The sequence below is a fragment of the Abrus precatorius genome, unplaced genomic scaffold (assembly GCF_003935025.1).
Source record: "Abrus precatorius isolate BTA unplaced genomic scaffold, Abrus_2018 Scaffold5, whole genome shotgun sequence".
In the NCBI taxonomy this organism is placed as follows: Eukaryota; Viridiplantae; Streptophyta; class Magnoliopsida; order Fabales; family Fabaceae; genus Abrus; species Abrus precatorius.
The window spans coordinates 20,665,539-20,682,588 of record NW_020874395.1 but is presented as its reverse complement, the minus strand read 5'-3'; the positions used below and the strand labels follow the sequence as shown (position 1 = coordinate 20,682,588).

Below are 17,050 nucleotides of genomic sequence, written 5' to 3'. Positions count from 1 at the left end.
GAATATTCATTTCCTAGCAAACACTCTTAATAAACTAGTCCAAACAATCCTTACTTGGATTCTAAATAATAATAATAAAATAAAATCATAATCTAACTCTTATATTCTGGGGTGGTCCTATCGGGTAACGAATCTATGATCTCCACTCGTTAATGGATTTGATAGGAATAAGGACATTGCCAGTGTGTGGGGGAGAGAGAGAGAGAGAGAATGAGAAATGGTGGAGGAAGGAGGAAAAGAGTGGAACTGCGAGTGCCATTTCTTGTTTTGTGTGTATTGGGGAGTGGTTTGGGGCTGCTAATGCTTATGAGTAGGCCATTGGACGTTCGCACTAGCGTGGCATTCCCAAAGGCTTCAAAGAAAGGGTCAAATTTGGATTCTAAGCATCGTGTGGCCTCCAAGACTTGCGCCACCGTGGAAGAGATGGGCAAGCCTTTCAAAAGAGCTCTTGGTAAGGAGTCTCTCAGAGTCAGAAGGATCATTCATAATCATTTTATTGTCAACGGTACTTTTGGCCACCTTCGCTATCTACCCTCCTCTTTTTAAAACTAAACAATTCTTATATTTTCACTTCAAGATATAATATCAAATGCTTATTTTCTTTAAATAAATATTAACTCTTTCACTTGTTTTATTTTTTATTTTTGTTATTATTATTACTTTTTGTTTTATTTTAATTTATGTACTTCTAGAAATTTTAATTATTTTTCAATAATATCTTATTTATTATGAATAATTGTTTTGTCAATTAACTACTATATTAGCAGTGTTATTAAATTAAAAATAATTCTTATCAACTAATTACTCCAATAACTTTCATATTTTTAATAAAAATATTTTGGCAAAATTAATTTATTTTTTCATAATAATGGGCGAAACTATTTTTTTTAAGATGCATTTATTAGATTGATCATAGTAATGCCTCTGCTGTCTCATATTAGATGGTATTTCACATTTAAAAAAAATAGTTTGATCGATTATTATGATAAAATAAATAAAATATTAAAATGTCTATATTAAAAATGTTAAAATTATTGTAATAGTTAATTGATAAAAAAGTAATTTTAAAGCAATCAATACTTTAATAGTCTTATTATAATTTTTAGTTGGTAAAACTCATCTTTAATAAATAATATATTATTAACAATAATTAATATTTTATAGAAAATACTTCGATCTTTTTAAAATAACATATAATAGAAGACCCAAGGAGTACAAAATATATTTATTACGTTCAAAACATTTTATATTTTAGCCCCTCAAGTGTGTAACTGCTGCATACGGTTGGAAAATTATTACTATTGTTATTTTGTTTTAATACGTGGGATCAAATTTGTGTATGACGATGCTTGCCTAGTGGTTTTGTGTTTTTCTCTTGGCAGTTGAGACCCATATTTAAATTTTGTTATGTGCCACTTCCAAATAAATATAGCAAGTTATTTTAAGATTGAGTGCTTGTATGATCATAGTCTTGTGCAATTTTATTCTTTATTAAGTGCCTTTGATTTTGTATCAGGTGCTTCAAGAGTAAGGGATTTGCCCCCAGAGCAGTTCTGTAGTCATGGCTTTGTTCTGGGGAAGACAGCTGAAGCAGGGTTTGGGAATGAAATGTACAAGGTCTTAACTGCTGCAGCACTTAGTGTAATGTTGAACCGATCCTTGATCATTGGCAAAACCAGGCATGTTTCTTCTTTCTCAATCCTTTCTTAGTAGCCAAATTGATGAATTTGTGAAACTGTTCTGATCTTACAACATATAGCACAATCAAATCAGAGGAAAGTATCCTTTTGGAGACTACATTTCTTATTCCAACTTTACCTTTACGATGGAAGAAATCAAGCATTTGTGGAGACATAAAAGATGTGAAAGCAAATACGGGAAGAAACTAGTTATGAGGATTGATGATTTTATGAAACCAATTGAAACAAACGTTCTCTGTAGCAATTGGAAGAAATGGAAGCAACCTATCATATGGTAAGGTGATAATGGTCTTGTAAATGATGAGTCTTACACGCATCATAAAATGAGCTCATAAACTTGATGATTTAGGTTTCAAGGAACTACTGATTCCATGGCGGCACAATTTTTCTTGAAGAATATACACTCTGAGATGAGGATTGTTGCTCTTGATTTATTTGGTGACCCCAAAGTTCCAGAATTAAGGCCAAATGTTTTTGGGGAGCTCATGAGAGTTCTCATATCCCCTTCACAGGATGTTGAAGCAGCTGTCAATTGGGTTATTGGTGCTGGGGAGAATCCTCACTTCTCATTGCATATGCGAATGCTTATGAATGATAGGTAATGCAACTATGCTTGAATTTTATCTAATAAGTTTATTGCAATTTTATTTTTAATAAATATGGGTTAATACGGAATAAATAAGCTCACTAATTAATTTAAATTTTCTGTTTATTTAAACTTAAACGTGCGTAACTGGTTACTGTGAATTAATATGTCTATAGGTTTTTACTAAAATGTCATCATGGGATTTGAAAAGTAAATTATTAAAAAAAAAATCTAACCTTTTAGTTACACAAAATCATGATCTTATTTAAATTATTTTTATTTATATTTCATATTAAAGTCTAGATTATATGATTTAGAACCTAATCATTACTAATTATTATTAATATTGAGTTCTTTAAAGTTCTCTCTTTTGATATTTTTTTGGTAATTCTAGATTGAAATAAATTAAATTTTTTTTTGTTATAAAACTTGTAACTGATTTTATTAAAACTTAAATTTTCCCAGGATATAATAATTTAAAAACAACTGGACCTATGGTTAATATCTTGAGCCAGATAACAGATAAATTTTATGAGCATGTACGGTGATGTTCCAACCATATCCTACATTGGCTACAGTATGTATATTTGCCTGATTTTTGTGATATTTGTTTTTATTCTGCTACTGTAAATTTATTATTAATTTAAATTTATTTTATATTTAAAATTAGAATTATCTAAAATTAATAGTAGTGTTAATTCTTTTTGGATATTATTGCAAAATTATATATATTTTTATGCTTAAATTATATTTCTATTTTGTAAAATTATATGCTTTTAATTAAACTATTTAAGTATAAAACTTGTAATGAATTACTACATCATAATTTTGGTGAGAAAGAAAATAAATTTTTATTTAGAAGTTATGAATAATTTATATTTCTTTATTTTTTGAGAAGTATTTTTGTTTAATTTTTCTAAAATTTGAAATGATAAATTGTTTCTAACTTATCAACGAAGTTATATATATTTTTATATTTTTTTTTTCCTGTAAGTGCTTCTTTAAGATGTTATCCAAATACAACCGAATACTACAAAAATGGAATTACTCATTCTAGTTTGTAGAAGTTTCTATCTAGCTTGAGGAATATTTTTTATTATTATATATAATTTTCTACCTAAAGGTGTGTTGTAATTAAAAGTTGATTTATAAATGTCACTATTAAAAGTACATTGGTTTAAGAGATCTATTTGCTTAAAATAGTTAAATTTTTATGTATAGTATAAATTTATTAAGTAGTTTATGTTTGAAATTTTTTGACGTAGTTGTTGTAGTGTATTGATCTAAGAGATCTATCTAATTAAAGGGGATGAATTTTTTTAAGCCAATATATCATTACTAACAACACATTTTAAATTTATGGATAAAGTTGTATTGAAGGTGCATTAGTTTAAGGGATTTATCTATCCAAATACATAGATTTTTTTAACCTAATATGTGCTTACTTATTTAACCTAAGTTGCAATCTTGATATGAGAGGAACATGTAATTATGTTAGTCTCGTTATGATAGTTTATATTGGTTGAAGTTATGTCTTACCTTGATTATGTATTTTAATTTATTCTTAACTTTTTTTTTAATAGTGAGTTTTTTCATAAAAAAAAAGTATTATATTTTAATTAAGATTTTGAATTAATCAAACTATAATAATGAAAAATACATATTTTTTTTAGGAATTAAAGACTGACGTGACTCTATGTGAAAATAAGTTGAGACTATTATTGAAAGTATAAGACAAATAGAGTGTCAATTAAGTAAGAAAGGTCAAATTGACTTAATATGATTGCTATTAAAATAATCATCTCTAAACATATGTGTAGTGGATTGCTCAATGCATTTGAGTAACTCGGCATTGGAATGTCCAACTATTTGTTAAAACTCTGTTCTTTTGCAAATAAGCGTTAGAACGTCCAATTTAACTGTTGAAAAGCTCAACATTTTGTCCAACTTTTGTAATTTATTGGTTTCTTAAGGCATTCTCCATTCCAATTTGTGTCATAAAGAATAAAAAAAGCACAAATTAACTTAATTTATAATAAATTACTTAAAATTAATAATTATTTAATAATTTAAATAAAATTTATACAATGTTCTAATTTATAATTTGTAAACAATATTTTAATAAAATTTAAGTAAACTAATCTAAATAATATATTAAATTAAAATAGTTAAATATTAGCTTAACTCTAACTTCATCAAATTGTCTTCATAATTAGAATTTTGGATAGAAACCAATATAATCTTGGAAGTGATTATATAATTGTTGTTGAGAAAATAATAAAATACTTATAAAAAAAACTAAAGAATATATGATTGTATGTGAGAAATTAAGTTAATAACTTGGAGAGAATATAGTATTTTGACTCAGATCTTATTAACAACTTTTATTTACATTTTCATGTTAAATGGAAGTAAAATATATTTAAGAAATTAAGAAATTAACTTTTATTACCTCTTTTGTATTTGTTGCTTACTATGTTATTTTCCTCATTTATTTAATTGAAAAACTTAGGACTTTGTATTATGGATACAACATTATTGTGTTTTACTAAAAAAGAATAAAACTACTAATGGTTGTAATCACCTAGAAGTATTTGAGTGTTGAAAATCTCAATTTTGAATAAATTTAACATAATTGTTGAGTATATTAATACAATTTTTATGGTAACTAATTACATAGTCAAGCTTATGTGTGTGTATACTTGTATATTTGTATATTTTTAGTTGTTAAATTTAAAACTAAGCATGGTTAGAGTCACCATTCATATGATTGCTATTATATTGGAGTTTAGGCAAAATTGTACTTTATAGATGTTATTGAGACTCCTATGTTAGTGATTAATGCTATATTGGAGTTGAGGTATGATAGTTTTAAACGACCATATAATTTCTCTAACTTAAAGGCATTTGAGAGAAATCATAAATTGATAAAGAAAATAATAGTTTGACTTTTAAATTATATTGACACATTAATTTCTTATTACACTTGACACAAATTTATCATTTTATTAATTAAATATTTATTCATAGATGTGTGTGTAGCACCTCAACATTTTTTGTATTTAGGATAGAAATAAGACTTCCTAATCTTCAAATAGAATATAGATTTAAATGACTAATTATATTTTTGGTATCCCATATTCTAGGTCTATAGGAGCTATACAAGCAGCATTGCGTTGCCTAAGAAAAGTCATACAAAGTCAACCTCTAATGTCATCAAGACCAAAGGTAGTTTTGGTATCAGATACACCTGCTCTTGTTAAAAGGATCAAGTCTAACATAAGTGAATTTGCAGAGGTAATTTTAAGTCATAATTACTAAATTGTATGCAAAATTGACTTATTAATGTCCAGATGACAACATATATTACTATCAATACAACAACAATAAAGTCTTATTTCAATAAAGCTTTATTTCACTAAATAATGCATCACATAACACAAATAACTTTTTTTTTATGACTCCACATCCACTTAACATATTTAATTTTATTACTTCTACTATTTTTTTCATAAAGTATTTTAAAGTCTAACTTTCACTAACTTAGAGGATAGTTGATCGTACTATAATTTGATAATTTTTTTAAAAAAATTAATAAGTACTTTACAATTACAATTATCTATTCAAACCTTTGTTTATTTTTTATACCCAATTTGTATTCCAGGTATAATATCTTTCTTAATTTTTTATATTATTATGTGTACTAAATCTCGATTACGTAAACTTTAAAATTTATAGTATTATATCTTTTTTCTAATTTAACTTCTAAATTATTTTTATTTTATTTTTAATTAAAATTGCAATACACATATTTTCTCTTTTCTACTCAAGAAAAAACTCTTACGTTCAAAAGTCTATGTTCAAAGTTTAGAGTGTGAATAATCATATTTAAGTCTAAGTTAAATAAGTAAGATTAGAAAATTCCTGGTATAGACTTATTTTTATAAAACAATCTCTAGTTACACCTCTCAAAATTTTCACACTTTTAATTACTAAATTATGCAATTAACTTTTCTTTATACATCATCCGCATCACATGTGATTGTTAAAAAAAAAAAAAACCTTATAAGAACTGGCAACAAGCTATTTTCAATATTGCCAATCTTTTAATTAAATGCTTTATTTCTTCGTTATCTAATATGTTGCTTACTTTTCCAATGTGAGGTGCGATGAAACTAATCAATAAATGCAAAAAAAATTGGCACCTGTGGGTCTTACTCTTATATTTTTTTTTTCTTCTTCGCAGGTTCTTCATTTTGATTATGAGAAATTCAGGGGAAGTATATTTAAAAGTTTACCAACTTCAGATTTTAGAAAGAAGGATTGGGGTGTAGCTCCAAGATGGGTTGCTTTTGTAGACTTTTTTTTAGCATCTCGTGCGAGACATGGTGCCATTTCTGGTGCTCATCGGCGTGTTGGGACTACCTATGCCCAATTAATTGCTGCACTTGCTGCAGCATACAATCTAGGTATTTCTCTAACTGCATAAACCTAACAATTAAAAGATTATGCTGATGAGAAATGCAAATTAAATTGTTACTACAGGGGACAAGTGGTCTAGTTCAAGGTTCATATTCTTGAGTAGTTTTCAAAGTAGTTTGTTGAGTAATGGCCTAAAGAATCAAAATGGGTGGGGGCATGTGTGGAGCAGATACGCGGGTCCACAGAGTTGTCATAATCAGGGGAGCCAATGTGCCTTCACACCGATTCTCCCTTTTGCTTGGTGGGACGCCCTCTGGCAATCTCCACTTCCGAGGGATATTCATCGTCTCGCTTCCTATGGGGTCCCATTATCTTCTCTCGGCGCCGTTGATAACAGTTTCCTTCAAAATCACTGTAAGAAAAGGAAATATCTCGTAAGAACCATCAAATTCAATTTGTAATTCAACAAAGTCTATGTAATGGTGCTTAAACAACTTTATCAAGTAAGTCCCACGAAAAATTATCTATGAAACATTTGAAAATATTTTCTTTGTCTAATGAAATCCAATCAGTTACCATTAAATTATAAAAAATTTATTAAAATATAAAGATGACAAAAATAATGACAAGGTTTTGTTTTAGATTGAAATAGATACCAAATTTAGAGTTTTTTTTTTTCTCTTTTCAGTTTGATGTTATATTATAAAAATCATGAGTAACTATTTTTATCTTCTTACTGTGTTTAAATTTAACTATGCAGTTCTTTATGTTTTTATTACATATACATGTTTAAAATTTTATTGTTTTATTTAAAAGAGGTACCAAAATTCTTTAAAATATACATAAAGACAAATAATTTTAAAAATTTGTTTTATCATAATTGTGATTTTTATAATTAATTTTTAAACTAAAAATAATACCATCAATCAACTTCTATATTATTTAGGAAGTAAAACATTTAATAAAATTACTTTCTTCTACCGTTAGTCAAATCTTTTTTAAAATTAAAATTTATTACATTTACTCATTACAATTAATTTACTTTTTAATCACTTTTTTTATTAATTCATTTAAAATTTTAGACATAAAATTGTTACTTAAATTTTTCCTATTAACTTATACAAGCTTTCATATTTTTTTAAATACATATATTTACTTTATAATTTTTTTATTATCTTATATAAACTTTCATTAAAAAATGTTTACATTTGTAAAATTTTCTTATAACTTAAATTTTCTTTTTAGAGATGCCTCTGTTTATATTTATAATATTTAATTTTTTATTTGCAATACTTTTAGTCAAAATTTTGAGTTGTTCCACAATTTCCCCTCGTCCTTATAAAGCAAAATTTTGAGTTGCTGCACATATTTCGTTTTGTAAGAAAAATATCTTTTCTCTCTTAAAAAATGTAGTCTTCGGCACTTCCATTAACTTTTCTCAAAATTTGCATAGTTATAAAGACTATCTCACACAGTACTTTTTTTAATTATAATAAATTTGATTTTAAAATGTCTTTTACTTTTCTCTTTCTAACATATGATTATATATATATATATATAGCCAGACCAATACAGATGAATGAAGAACTCCTGACTGGAACTATTAACTATAGTACCGGTTTCTAAAGATCATGGATGTCAATACCGAAACAATCATCTTCATTTTGATTTTCTTCAATATTGGCATCTTGGTTAGAAGATTCTCCTTCTTCTTGGCTTTGCAATAGCAGGAGAACATCTTGAAGATTTTTCTTCATTTTTTCTTTGGTATCGCATCCTGATAAGAATGCTGCAATTTTGGATTTCTGATTAAGGAATTGAAATGTTGCTGGGTCTGCTAGATTTAATAATTTGGGATTTTTCCCAAAATATTCAGCAACTCCTTCTGGTCCGGCATGTTCCGCATTGAATTGATTCCACCATTTTACAAAGGAATACCTGTGCAACAAAGGGAGAGTGTCTTCATTTTCTGTCTTGCCATATCTGTATTGCCATGAGAATACCCATGTTAGGGCAAAGTCAGAGAAGTATTTAAGATCTGCTAGAATTCTTGATTCTCGTAGATATCTGCCTTTGTAAATTTTGTATCCTTCTTTGACAGGTGTGGGAAGGATTTCTTCAATTGGCCCAAAATAATCCCACCATTGGAGGAACCAATTTGGAAAGGTTTTGGTTTGTTTAGAGTCAGGGCTAACCTGACTTTGCCGCCTCTGGTGGTACCTCCCCTGGAAGGGGTGATTGTCTTTCTAGGCATTTTACTTGTCCTGTAAATATTCACGAGTAAGGTAATCAGGAAGGGAGTTTGAAGTGCCTTTGAGATACTCAATGTCAAAATCAAAAACACTTAAAATTGTTTGCCATCTCGCAAAAATTTGTTTTGAGGCAAGATTTTTAACATCCTTTTGTAAGATTTCTTTGGCAGACTTACAGTCTACTCTAATTAAAAATTTTTGATTTAATAAATCAGATTAAAATTTTGAAACGCATAAAACAATTGCCAAAACTTCCTTTTTAACAATAGAATAATTCTGTTGTGCAGAATTCCAATGTTTTGAAGTGTATGCAATGATATGCTCATGAGACTCGATTTTTTGTTTAAGGATACCTCCATAGCCTATGTCTGAGGCATCAGTTTCAACGATTTTGAAGGCTTGAGGGATGGGAAGATATAGGCAATTTATCTTCCTAACTTTGTTTTTGATTTCTTTGACAACATTAGTATGGACATCAGTCCAAGAGGGAGGATTCTTCCTAAGCCTATCATGTAAGGGCTTGATGATGTTATTTAGGTGGGGGATGAAATCCCCTACGTAATTGAGACATCCCAAAAATCTTTGTAATTGGGTTTTGTCAAGAATTCTGTCAGGAAATTTATCAGCAAAATCAATGGACCTACTGATAGGGATAATGGTACCTTGGTGGATATTATGTCCAAGGAATCTGATATTGGTTTGAAAAAGACTAATTTTTTATTTTGAAACGGCAAGACCGTTTTGTTTAATAACATTGATAAAAACATTTATATGTTTAAAATGCTGATCAATGGATTGAGAAAAAATTAAAACATCGTCAATGTAGACAATGACAAATTTTGAATAAGGATTAAAAATGTCATTCATGATTTTTTGAAATTCAGAAGGAGCATTTTTTAGACCAAAGGGCATAACATTCCTTTCGTAATGCCCAAAGGGAATAGTGAAGGCAGTTTTGTACCTATCATTTTCGCAAATTTGGATTTGCCAAAACCCAGATTTCATGTCGAATTTTGAAAAGATCTTAGCAGAATTAAGTCTGTTAAGAAGATCTTTTTTATTGGGGATAGGATGCCTAATCCATTGAAGGGCTTGATTGAGGGGTTTGTAATTGATGACAAGTCTGAGAGTACCTCTCTCAATCTCAGCAGGTTTATTAACATAAAAAGCGGAGTAAGACCAAGGACTCTTGCTTTTCTTAATAAGATTTTTGTCTAAGAGATCTGTAATCTCTTTCTGACAATAATGAAGGAGTTCTTCATTCATCTGTATTGGTCTGGCTTTGGTAGGAATCTGGCTATCCTTAAAACCTGACTCATAAGGAAGATTGACAATATGTTTTTTTCTATTCCAGAAGGCACTGGGTAGGTCAGAACATATAGAAGTTTGGATGTTTCTTAAAAGGGATTGAATTTTCTTCTGGAGAGAAGGACATTGTAATTGTTTTTTAATGTTGGCAAAAGAAATTTCTTCTTTTAGAAAATTAATTTGATTGATTTTGTTTTGAATAGAATTAACATTTTTTGTAAATGGTTTGTTAGAAAATTTGAAAGTTATCTGTTTTCCTAAATGACGAGTGGAAATTCCATCTTTCGAAATTTGTAGAGGGAAGAGGGCCTTTATAAAAGGTGTTCCCAAAATAACTTCATTTTTTAAATTTTTTACAAGAAGAAAATTTGTCTCAATCTTAAGCCCTTGATTTTCAATCACGGCTTTAGAAAGAAAGAAAATTCAGATTCTATTTCGGATTCTCAAAAAAGAAAAGAATTTTTAAACAAATTTAAAGAGGTTTTAGAAAATAAACCTAAACCTAAAGAATATTTTACTTCAAACAAATTTGACATTACGGATATTTTCAAAAGATTAGAAAAGAATTCTAGTATTAAACCTACTACTATTCAAGATCTCCAGATTGAGATAAATAATCTCAAAAAAGAGATCAGAGAAATCAAAGATCAACAACAAATTCATCAAGTTATTCTTTCTCAGTTAGATGATGATTCTGACATTGAGAAAGAAGAACTTCCTGAAGATAATGATTCTGTAAAGGTTGATTCTGATAATCCAGAAGAAACCTTTATGTGTTTGATCAACAAGGTCAAAATACAAAAATTTTATATTAATATCAGAATCGTTATCAAAGATTTTGTTCTTGATACTTTGGCCCTCTTTGATACAGGTGCTGATTCAAACTGTATTTTAGAAGGATTAATTCCTACAAAATATTTTGAAAAAACCTCTGAAAAACTCAGCACTGCTAGTGGTTCAAAGCTGAAAATTAACTATATATATATATATATATATATATATATATAATATGTAAATGTAATGATATTTACATATTTTTAGTATGACAGTAGAACATAAAACCATGTCTAATCTTTATTAATGTGTTATATTTGATTAGTTTTAAGTAATCTTCTTTAGAAGTATCATATTAATATAAATAAATTAAAATTAAATTATATATATATATATATATATATATATATATATATATAGTTAGGAATTAAAACACACTTAGTTAAATTTATCTAAAAAATAGACGAATTAAAGAAAAATCGAGTAACGAATTATAGTGTAATCTAATTTTAAAATGAATAATTAACTAAAAATTTTGTTTTTATAATTTTATATCATCTTAATTATGTATTACAAAATTTATAATCAATTGGGAGAATAAAAATAGAAAATTAAAAATAAGTTACATTGGCCAAAAAGACCAAAATACCTCTAGAATAGGCCTAAAATGAAGACCCAAGTTGGATAAGGAAATGATAATAAAAAATTCTAAAATTTATGGCAAATTTTTGGGCCAAATGAGGTTGTATTCATTTAAGAATCAGATCCAAACTTCAAATAAAAAATTCAAACCAATTTTTACAAATTCAGCACTCAAAGTGGTGTGAAAAGGGCTAGGCAAATGGACCAAAACTTTCAATTTTGTAATCCTATCTTACCCAACCCAATTGGCACGATTTTGGCACAAAAAATAGACTAAATTTGTCAATAATTGAGCAAAGTATTAGCTGAAGTGAAGGAAGCCAATGAGAAAGAAGACTTGGTTTACTAAAATTCCTTAATGATGACATAGGGTCAATGGTTCAATCTCTAACCAAGGAACCTAGCCAAATGCCAACCAAACCCAACCAAAGTCAGTCAAATATAGTGTTATATGAGGGGAAAAATCTGAAATTAGAAACTAGGAACTAAAGGCAAACTAACAAGGAAAACTTAGGCCAACTAGATAACATCACAAGGGTCCAAAATATCCACTAAGCATGATTATTAGTGACCACTTTTTACCATGATAAAATCTGAATTTGGGGAAGGCTCCAATGACAAAGTTACTCCACTTTAACCCCTCTAAATGGTCATTAACTCTTTGTCACATAAAAACCAAGAAAAAAAATTAAAAAGCATTCTCCAAATACAGGGCCTAAATTCATGTATAAATGGAGCAAATTCAAAATTCTTAAATCTAGCCAAACCAAACTTTTCTACACACCTGATCACATCCAACACATGCAAAAAATAAACCCCACCACTTAGCCATGTCATTCTCCAATCCAACAAAGTAGTAAAAACTCCAAAAACACTAAATAACCCTACCACCAAATTTAGCAAAAGAACTTCAACATTTGAGGACTTTTTTGGGCAAACTCAAAGTTGACTTGGAAAGGCAGTAAAGAGGCTCAAACCCGACTAAGAAAAAGAAGAAGAAGAGGAGATCAACACACCCTTACAACCTCACCCAAATAGGCAAAGACAAAATCAAGTAAAGGAGGGAAGTATAGTTCATAAATTAGGGGAATACTTTCGCTAATTAATTTTGAGTCAAGAGGAACCTTAACCTTTTATATTGAATGAAAATTTTGTGGGTCTAATTGATATATGAAAACAAAATTTACTTGCATAAGAAAATCCAAGAAAAACGTTAAAAACAGCGAAAACAGAAAACTCTGCAGAAAAATCTTAACTAACTATAAGTGGGTATTTTGAGGGAATTTTATTGATGACTTTGCTTGTTATGTGTTATTATTATAATATTATGTTGATTATATGTGAATCCATGCCTTGAAATTGATTAAGGATTTTGTTAAAGTTTTCTGTAAATGATCAGGAGTTTTCTATCAGAAATTGTTTACTATTTCTGTAAATATTCTTCTGATGCATGATATGAGTTCTAAGTTTTTGTTTGAGTTTTATATGGCATAAATACTCTAAACTTAGTAAAAAATTTCGTAATTAGGCTTTGGTAGAACATAAAAAAGAATTTTCATAAATTTTTAAGAAGATTTACGATTTTGAGATAGTTATAACTTCTTTTGTGTTGATTTTTATTTTTTTAAATTTTTAAAAATTAAAAAAATATTCCTGAGATATTAGCTTGTATTATTATAATATTCTTGATATTTTGGATTTATCTTGACTTGAAATAATATTTTAAATGTATTTTTAAAGATTTTGAATGAAAGGGTAAAAGGAAAATGATTTAAAAATAAAAAATTACTAAGAAATAAACCCTGGACTCTTGGATAGTTTTTGGAACCTCTGAAGTATAAGAATCATATGAATTTGACCAAGATATGGAATTAAATTTGAAGGATTGGACCTTTAAATGAGAAAATACTATGATTGGACCATAAATAGACTTCAAAAAGTTTAAAATAATTAATCATATGAGTAGTAGGACCAAAAGAATGTTTTTAACCATATTGAGACCCAGACAATAACTTAGAGGCAAGGGAAAATGTGCTAGACAACCTGACTTCTTCAAGTTTTGGAAAAAGGACCTATTGCAATTAACATAAAGTAAAAGGACTAAATTGCAAATAATGTAACATATGAAAAAACCTTTAAAAAAATTGCTGTTAGTATTTTATTCATGTAGATAGTTAAATTTTGAAACATTTCCCACTAGTTTTACTATATTTGGATTTAAATTGAATTAGTTATGATTTTTCTAAGTTCTACTACATGAAAAAAAATATTCTAGGATCAGTATGTCTTGATTCAATTTCGTTTTGATATCTGTTTGTGGCGTTATTTTATATTTATTTTTTTTATGAAAATAGGCTTCTTATTGGAACGTTTCTCACTGATTTCACTTGATTTGGATTTGAAACAAAATATATATGAATTTCTGAATATTATGATGTGTACAAATGATTCCTGAGAACAACTCACTTTAAGTTTCTTTCTTCTTAAAATTCATGCATGATGTGATTTTAGTTATATTTTTGTACAAAACTATACTAAATAAGGAAACCATACTTACTGAGTTTACTTAAATTGGAGTTAAAACAAAATATTTATGATTTTCGTTGTTGTTATATGAAACTAATGGTTTGTATATATGGAGTTATTTTATTCATATTTTTACATGAAAATAGATACTATGGGGAAAATATCCTCACTAGTTTGATTAATTTCAGACTTAAAATAAAATATTTATGATTTTTATATTTAATTGATTCTAAGAAGTGAGTTAATGTGAGCAATAGAGAATAATTAGGACTACTTCTGAGATATGAAAGTGATGAATTTCTACTTATATTTTTTTTTGTGAAACTACATAAACAAAGTGAAAGAATGTCACTGATTTCATGAATTTTGGTGGTGAATTGAATAACTTATGATTTTTTTAATATGCAGTTGTAGAATTATCCTAACCTGTGACATGTACTGATAAATTAAAGCATGAATTAATGTATGTAAACAGTTTGAATTTGAAAGTATTTTTACTTTGAAATAGACATAATACTGAGAATAATATCACTGGTCTCATTTGTTTTGGAAGAGAATTGAAGTTATTACAAATTTTACAATTTATTGGATTCTAAAAGTGGCATTATGTGAGCAGTAGAAAGAAACTAAGTTAAGTATTACTTTATGTGTAAAAATTATTTATGTGCATATTTTTGTCAAAAAGTAGACACTTAAAGAATGAAAACCTAGGTGATTTCATGATTTTTGGATTTGTATTAAAGTAGTTATGAATTTTACAAATTGATGCATGAAATCTGGAAAAATATGAAATTAGCCGTGTCCATAAAATGAATGATTATCTTGTTTTAAAGGATAAATTATTATGATAGGTGTGTATCCAATGGGCAGATTAATGGTTAGAATTCATTTTGTGATTATGAAACAATTCATAGGGACAATGGTTGAAAACGTCAGGTACAGACAAGGGGCAAATAGTATTGGTTTTACCATAGGGGATAGTAAGGTACCCAAGTCCTAGCAAAAGACCAAACCTAGCTAATTTGTGTCGCAGGCAATGGGAAATATACTAAACTATTCTGACAGGCACTAGAGCATAACAAGATTGGTTAGAGTATGAGCCGCTATGAGTGACCATAATAGAATTTAAGCACGGATTGCTCGGTTCCCTATTTGTGATGTTGTACCTATAACACTACCTGGATTGCGGGCACAAAACTCCCAATCTCCAACCCAAAAAATTAAATGGATAATTAATTACTCCATGGAAGAAAGAAATAATACAGATAAAATACTATGAGATGCTTATTTATAAGTTATGTAATGGTTATCTTTATTCAGCAATTAGTATTACCTTATGAAATAATTTATAAATGATCTACTCACTCTTTCTTTGTTTGTGTCTATTAACTATGTTATAGATGCAGAATGAGTGCTGAGAGTATCTTTATTCCTAAGCAGAACATGACTTTTACTATGGGATCAGGAACGTAGAGCCATAATAATGCTAATCAAACTATTATCTTTATGAGTTGTGTGATACTAACTATTACTACCATTAACAACCCCCATATTACTCCCATAATTATGTAGAGTCCTATTAGAGTTGAGATTCTCTACCTCATGTATTGTGAAGCAGCTTACCTGGGCCTTCATGCTGATCCTCCTCCAGATGGATTAGATGACTAGAAGAGAGTGATCTGCTCGAAAAGAAATAAAAATAGTAAAAAATTGGGTATATGTAAATTATAAGTGCTTAGGATCTTTTCGCCTGACCTTCATTTTCCTTTAGTTTGTAAAATACTTGAATAACCTAGGAAAGGTAGGAGGTCTGTATTATATTATCTAGTGTTGAATAACAACTCTATATATATATATGTAGATGTGCATTATGTGTGGGATATATGCCTTCATTTATGTTTACTGAACAGGTTGAATTTATTAGAGTCTCTAAGTTGAATATAGTAACATAATAATTGGGATGAAACTGTTAATAATAATGGGGACGTCTCAGGAAGAGTAGAGGAGACAAATAATTATGAATAATTTGAACTTCTAATGAAGAACTAAAGCCAACGATATTGGAAAACTAGATTGCTGACTTATAAATCATATGTAATCTTACGGTTCTAATATCAATATGAAACATCTAAGCGTAATTACTTTAAGACCAGGAAGATTATCCAACTACTAGAAAAACAACCACCACCTATTGAAAATGGATCTAAATTCTCCCCAGTTATGGCGGGAACTAGACATCTAATTTTATTTTTGCTTAAGCGAAAATACAAAAGAGGACAAAGAAATTATATGCAAAATTAGCTTAAGCAATTTTTTTTTACTTAAGTGAATTATTTTGGCTTAAGCAAATTTTGTTATTCTCTTTCAATCTTCTATTCTCCTTTTTTCTATGTCTAACACTCATTTCTCAACCTCCATATTCAATCATCTTTAACCTCCATACTCAACTTTATTCCTTTACACATACCTAACTTCTCTCTTCCTCTCCTAACTCCTTCTTTCTTCTACCACATGTCCAGCTCCTCTCTTTCTCTTCCCACTTTCACTCCAGCCCATACCTATCTCTCCCTCTTTCCTCCGTACCCAACTCTCCACCCTCCTCTTCCTCCACCACCACTTCTATATCACTCGTTCTCCTTATCTCCATCCATCCTCACTCCTCTCTTTCTCTACACTAAACCTCCATTTACTCAAATGTATAAAATTTGCTTAAGCTAATTTTGCATAAAAAATTTTGTTGTTTTCTGCATTTTCACTTAAGTAAGTCTGTATTTGCTTAAATGAAAATGAAATTAGATGTTTAGTTTCTACCAAAACTAGAGAGAATTCAAATCTATTAA

The 17,050-nt window shown here is 28.5% G+C and overlaps 1 protein-coding gene across 1 annotated transcript; it reads left to right on the top strand.

Moving 5' to 3' along the window:
• The first annotated feature begins 210 nt into the window (after positions 1 to 210).
• LOC113866895 lies at positions 211 to 7,169 on the top strand. The gene is made up of 7 exons (XM_027501693.1): positions 211 to 505; positions 1,517 to 1,679; positions 1,774 to 1,974; positions 2,050 to 2,298; positions 5,433 to 5,583; positions 6,533 to 6,755; positions 6,832 to 7,169. Exons 1-7 carry the CDS (start codon positions 211 to 213, stop codon positions 7,167 to 7,169), a joined length of 1,620 nt encoding a protein of 539 aa, XP_027357494.1.
• Positions 7,170 to 17,050: the final 9,881 nt, after the last annotated feature.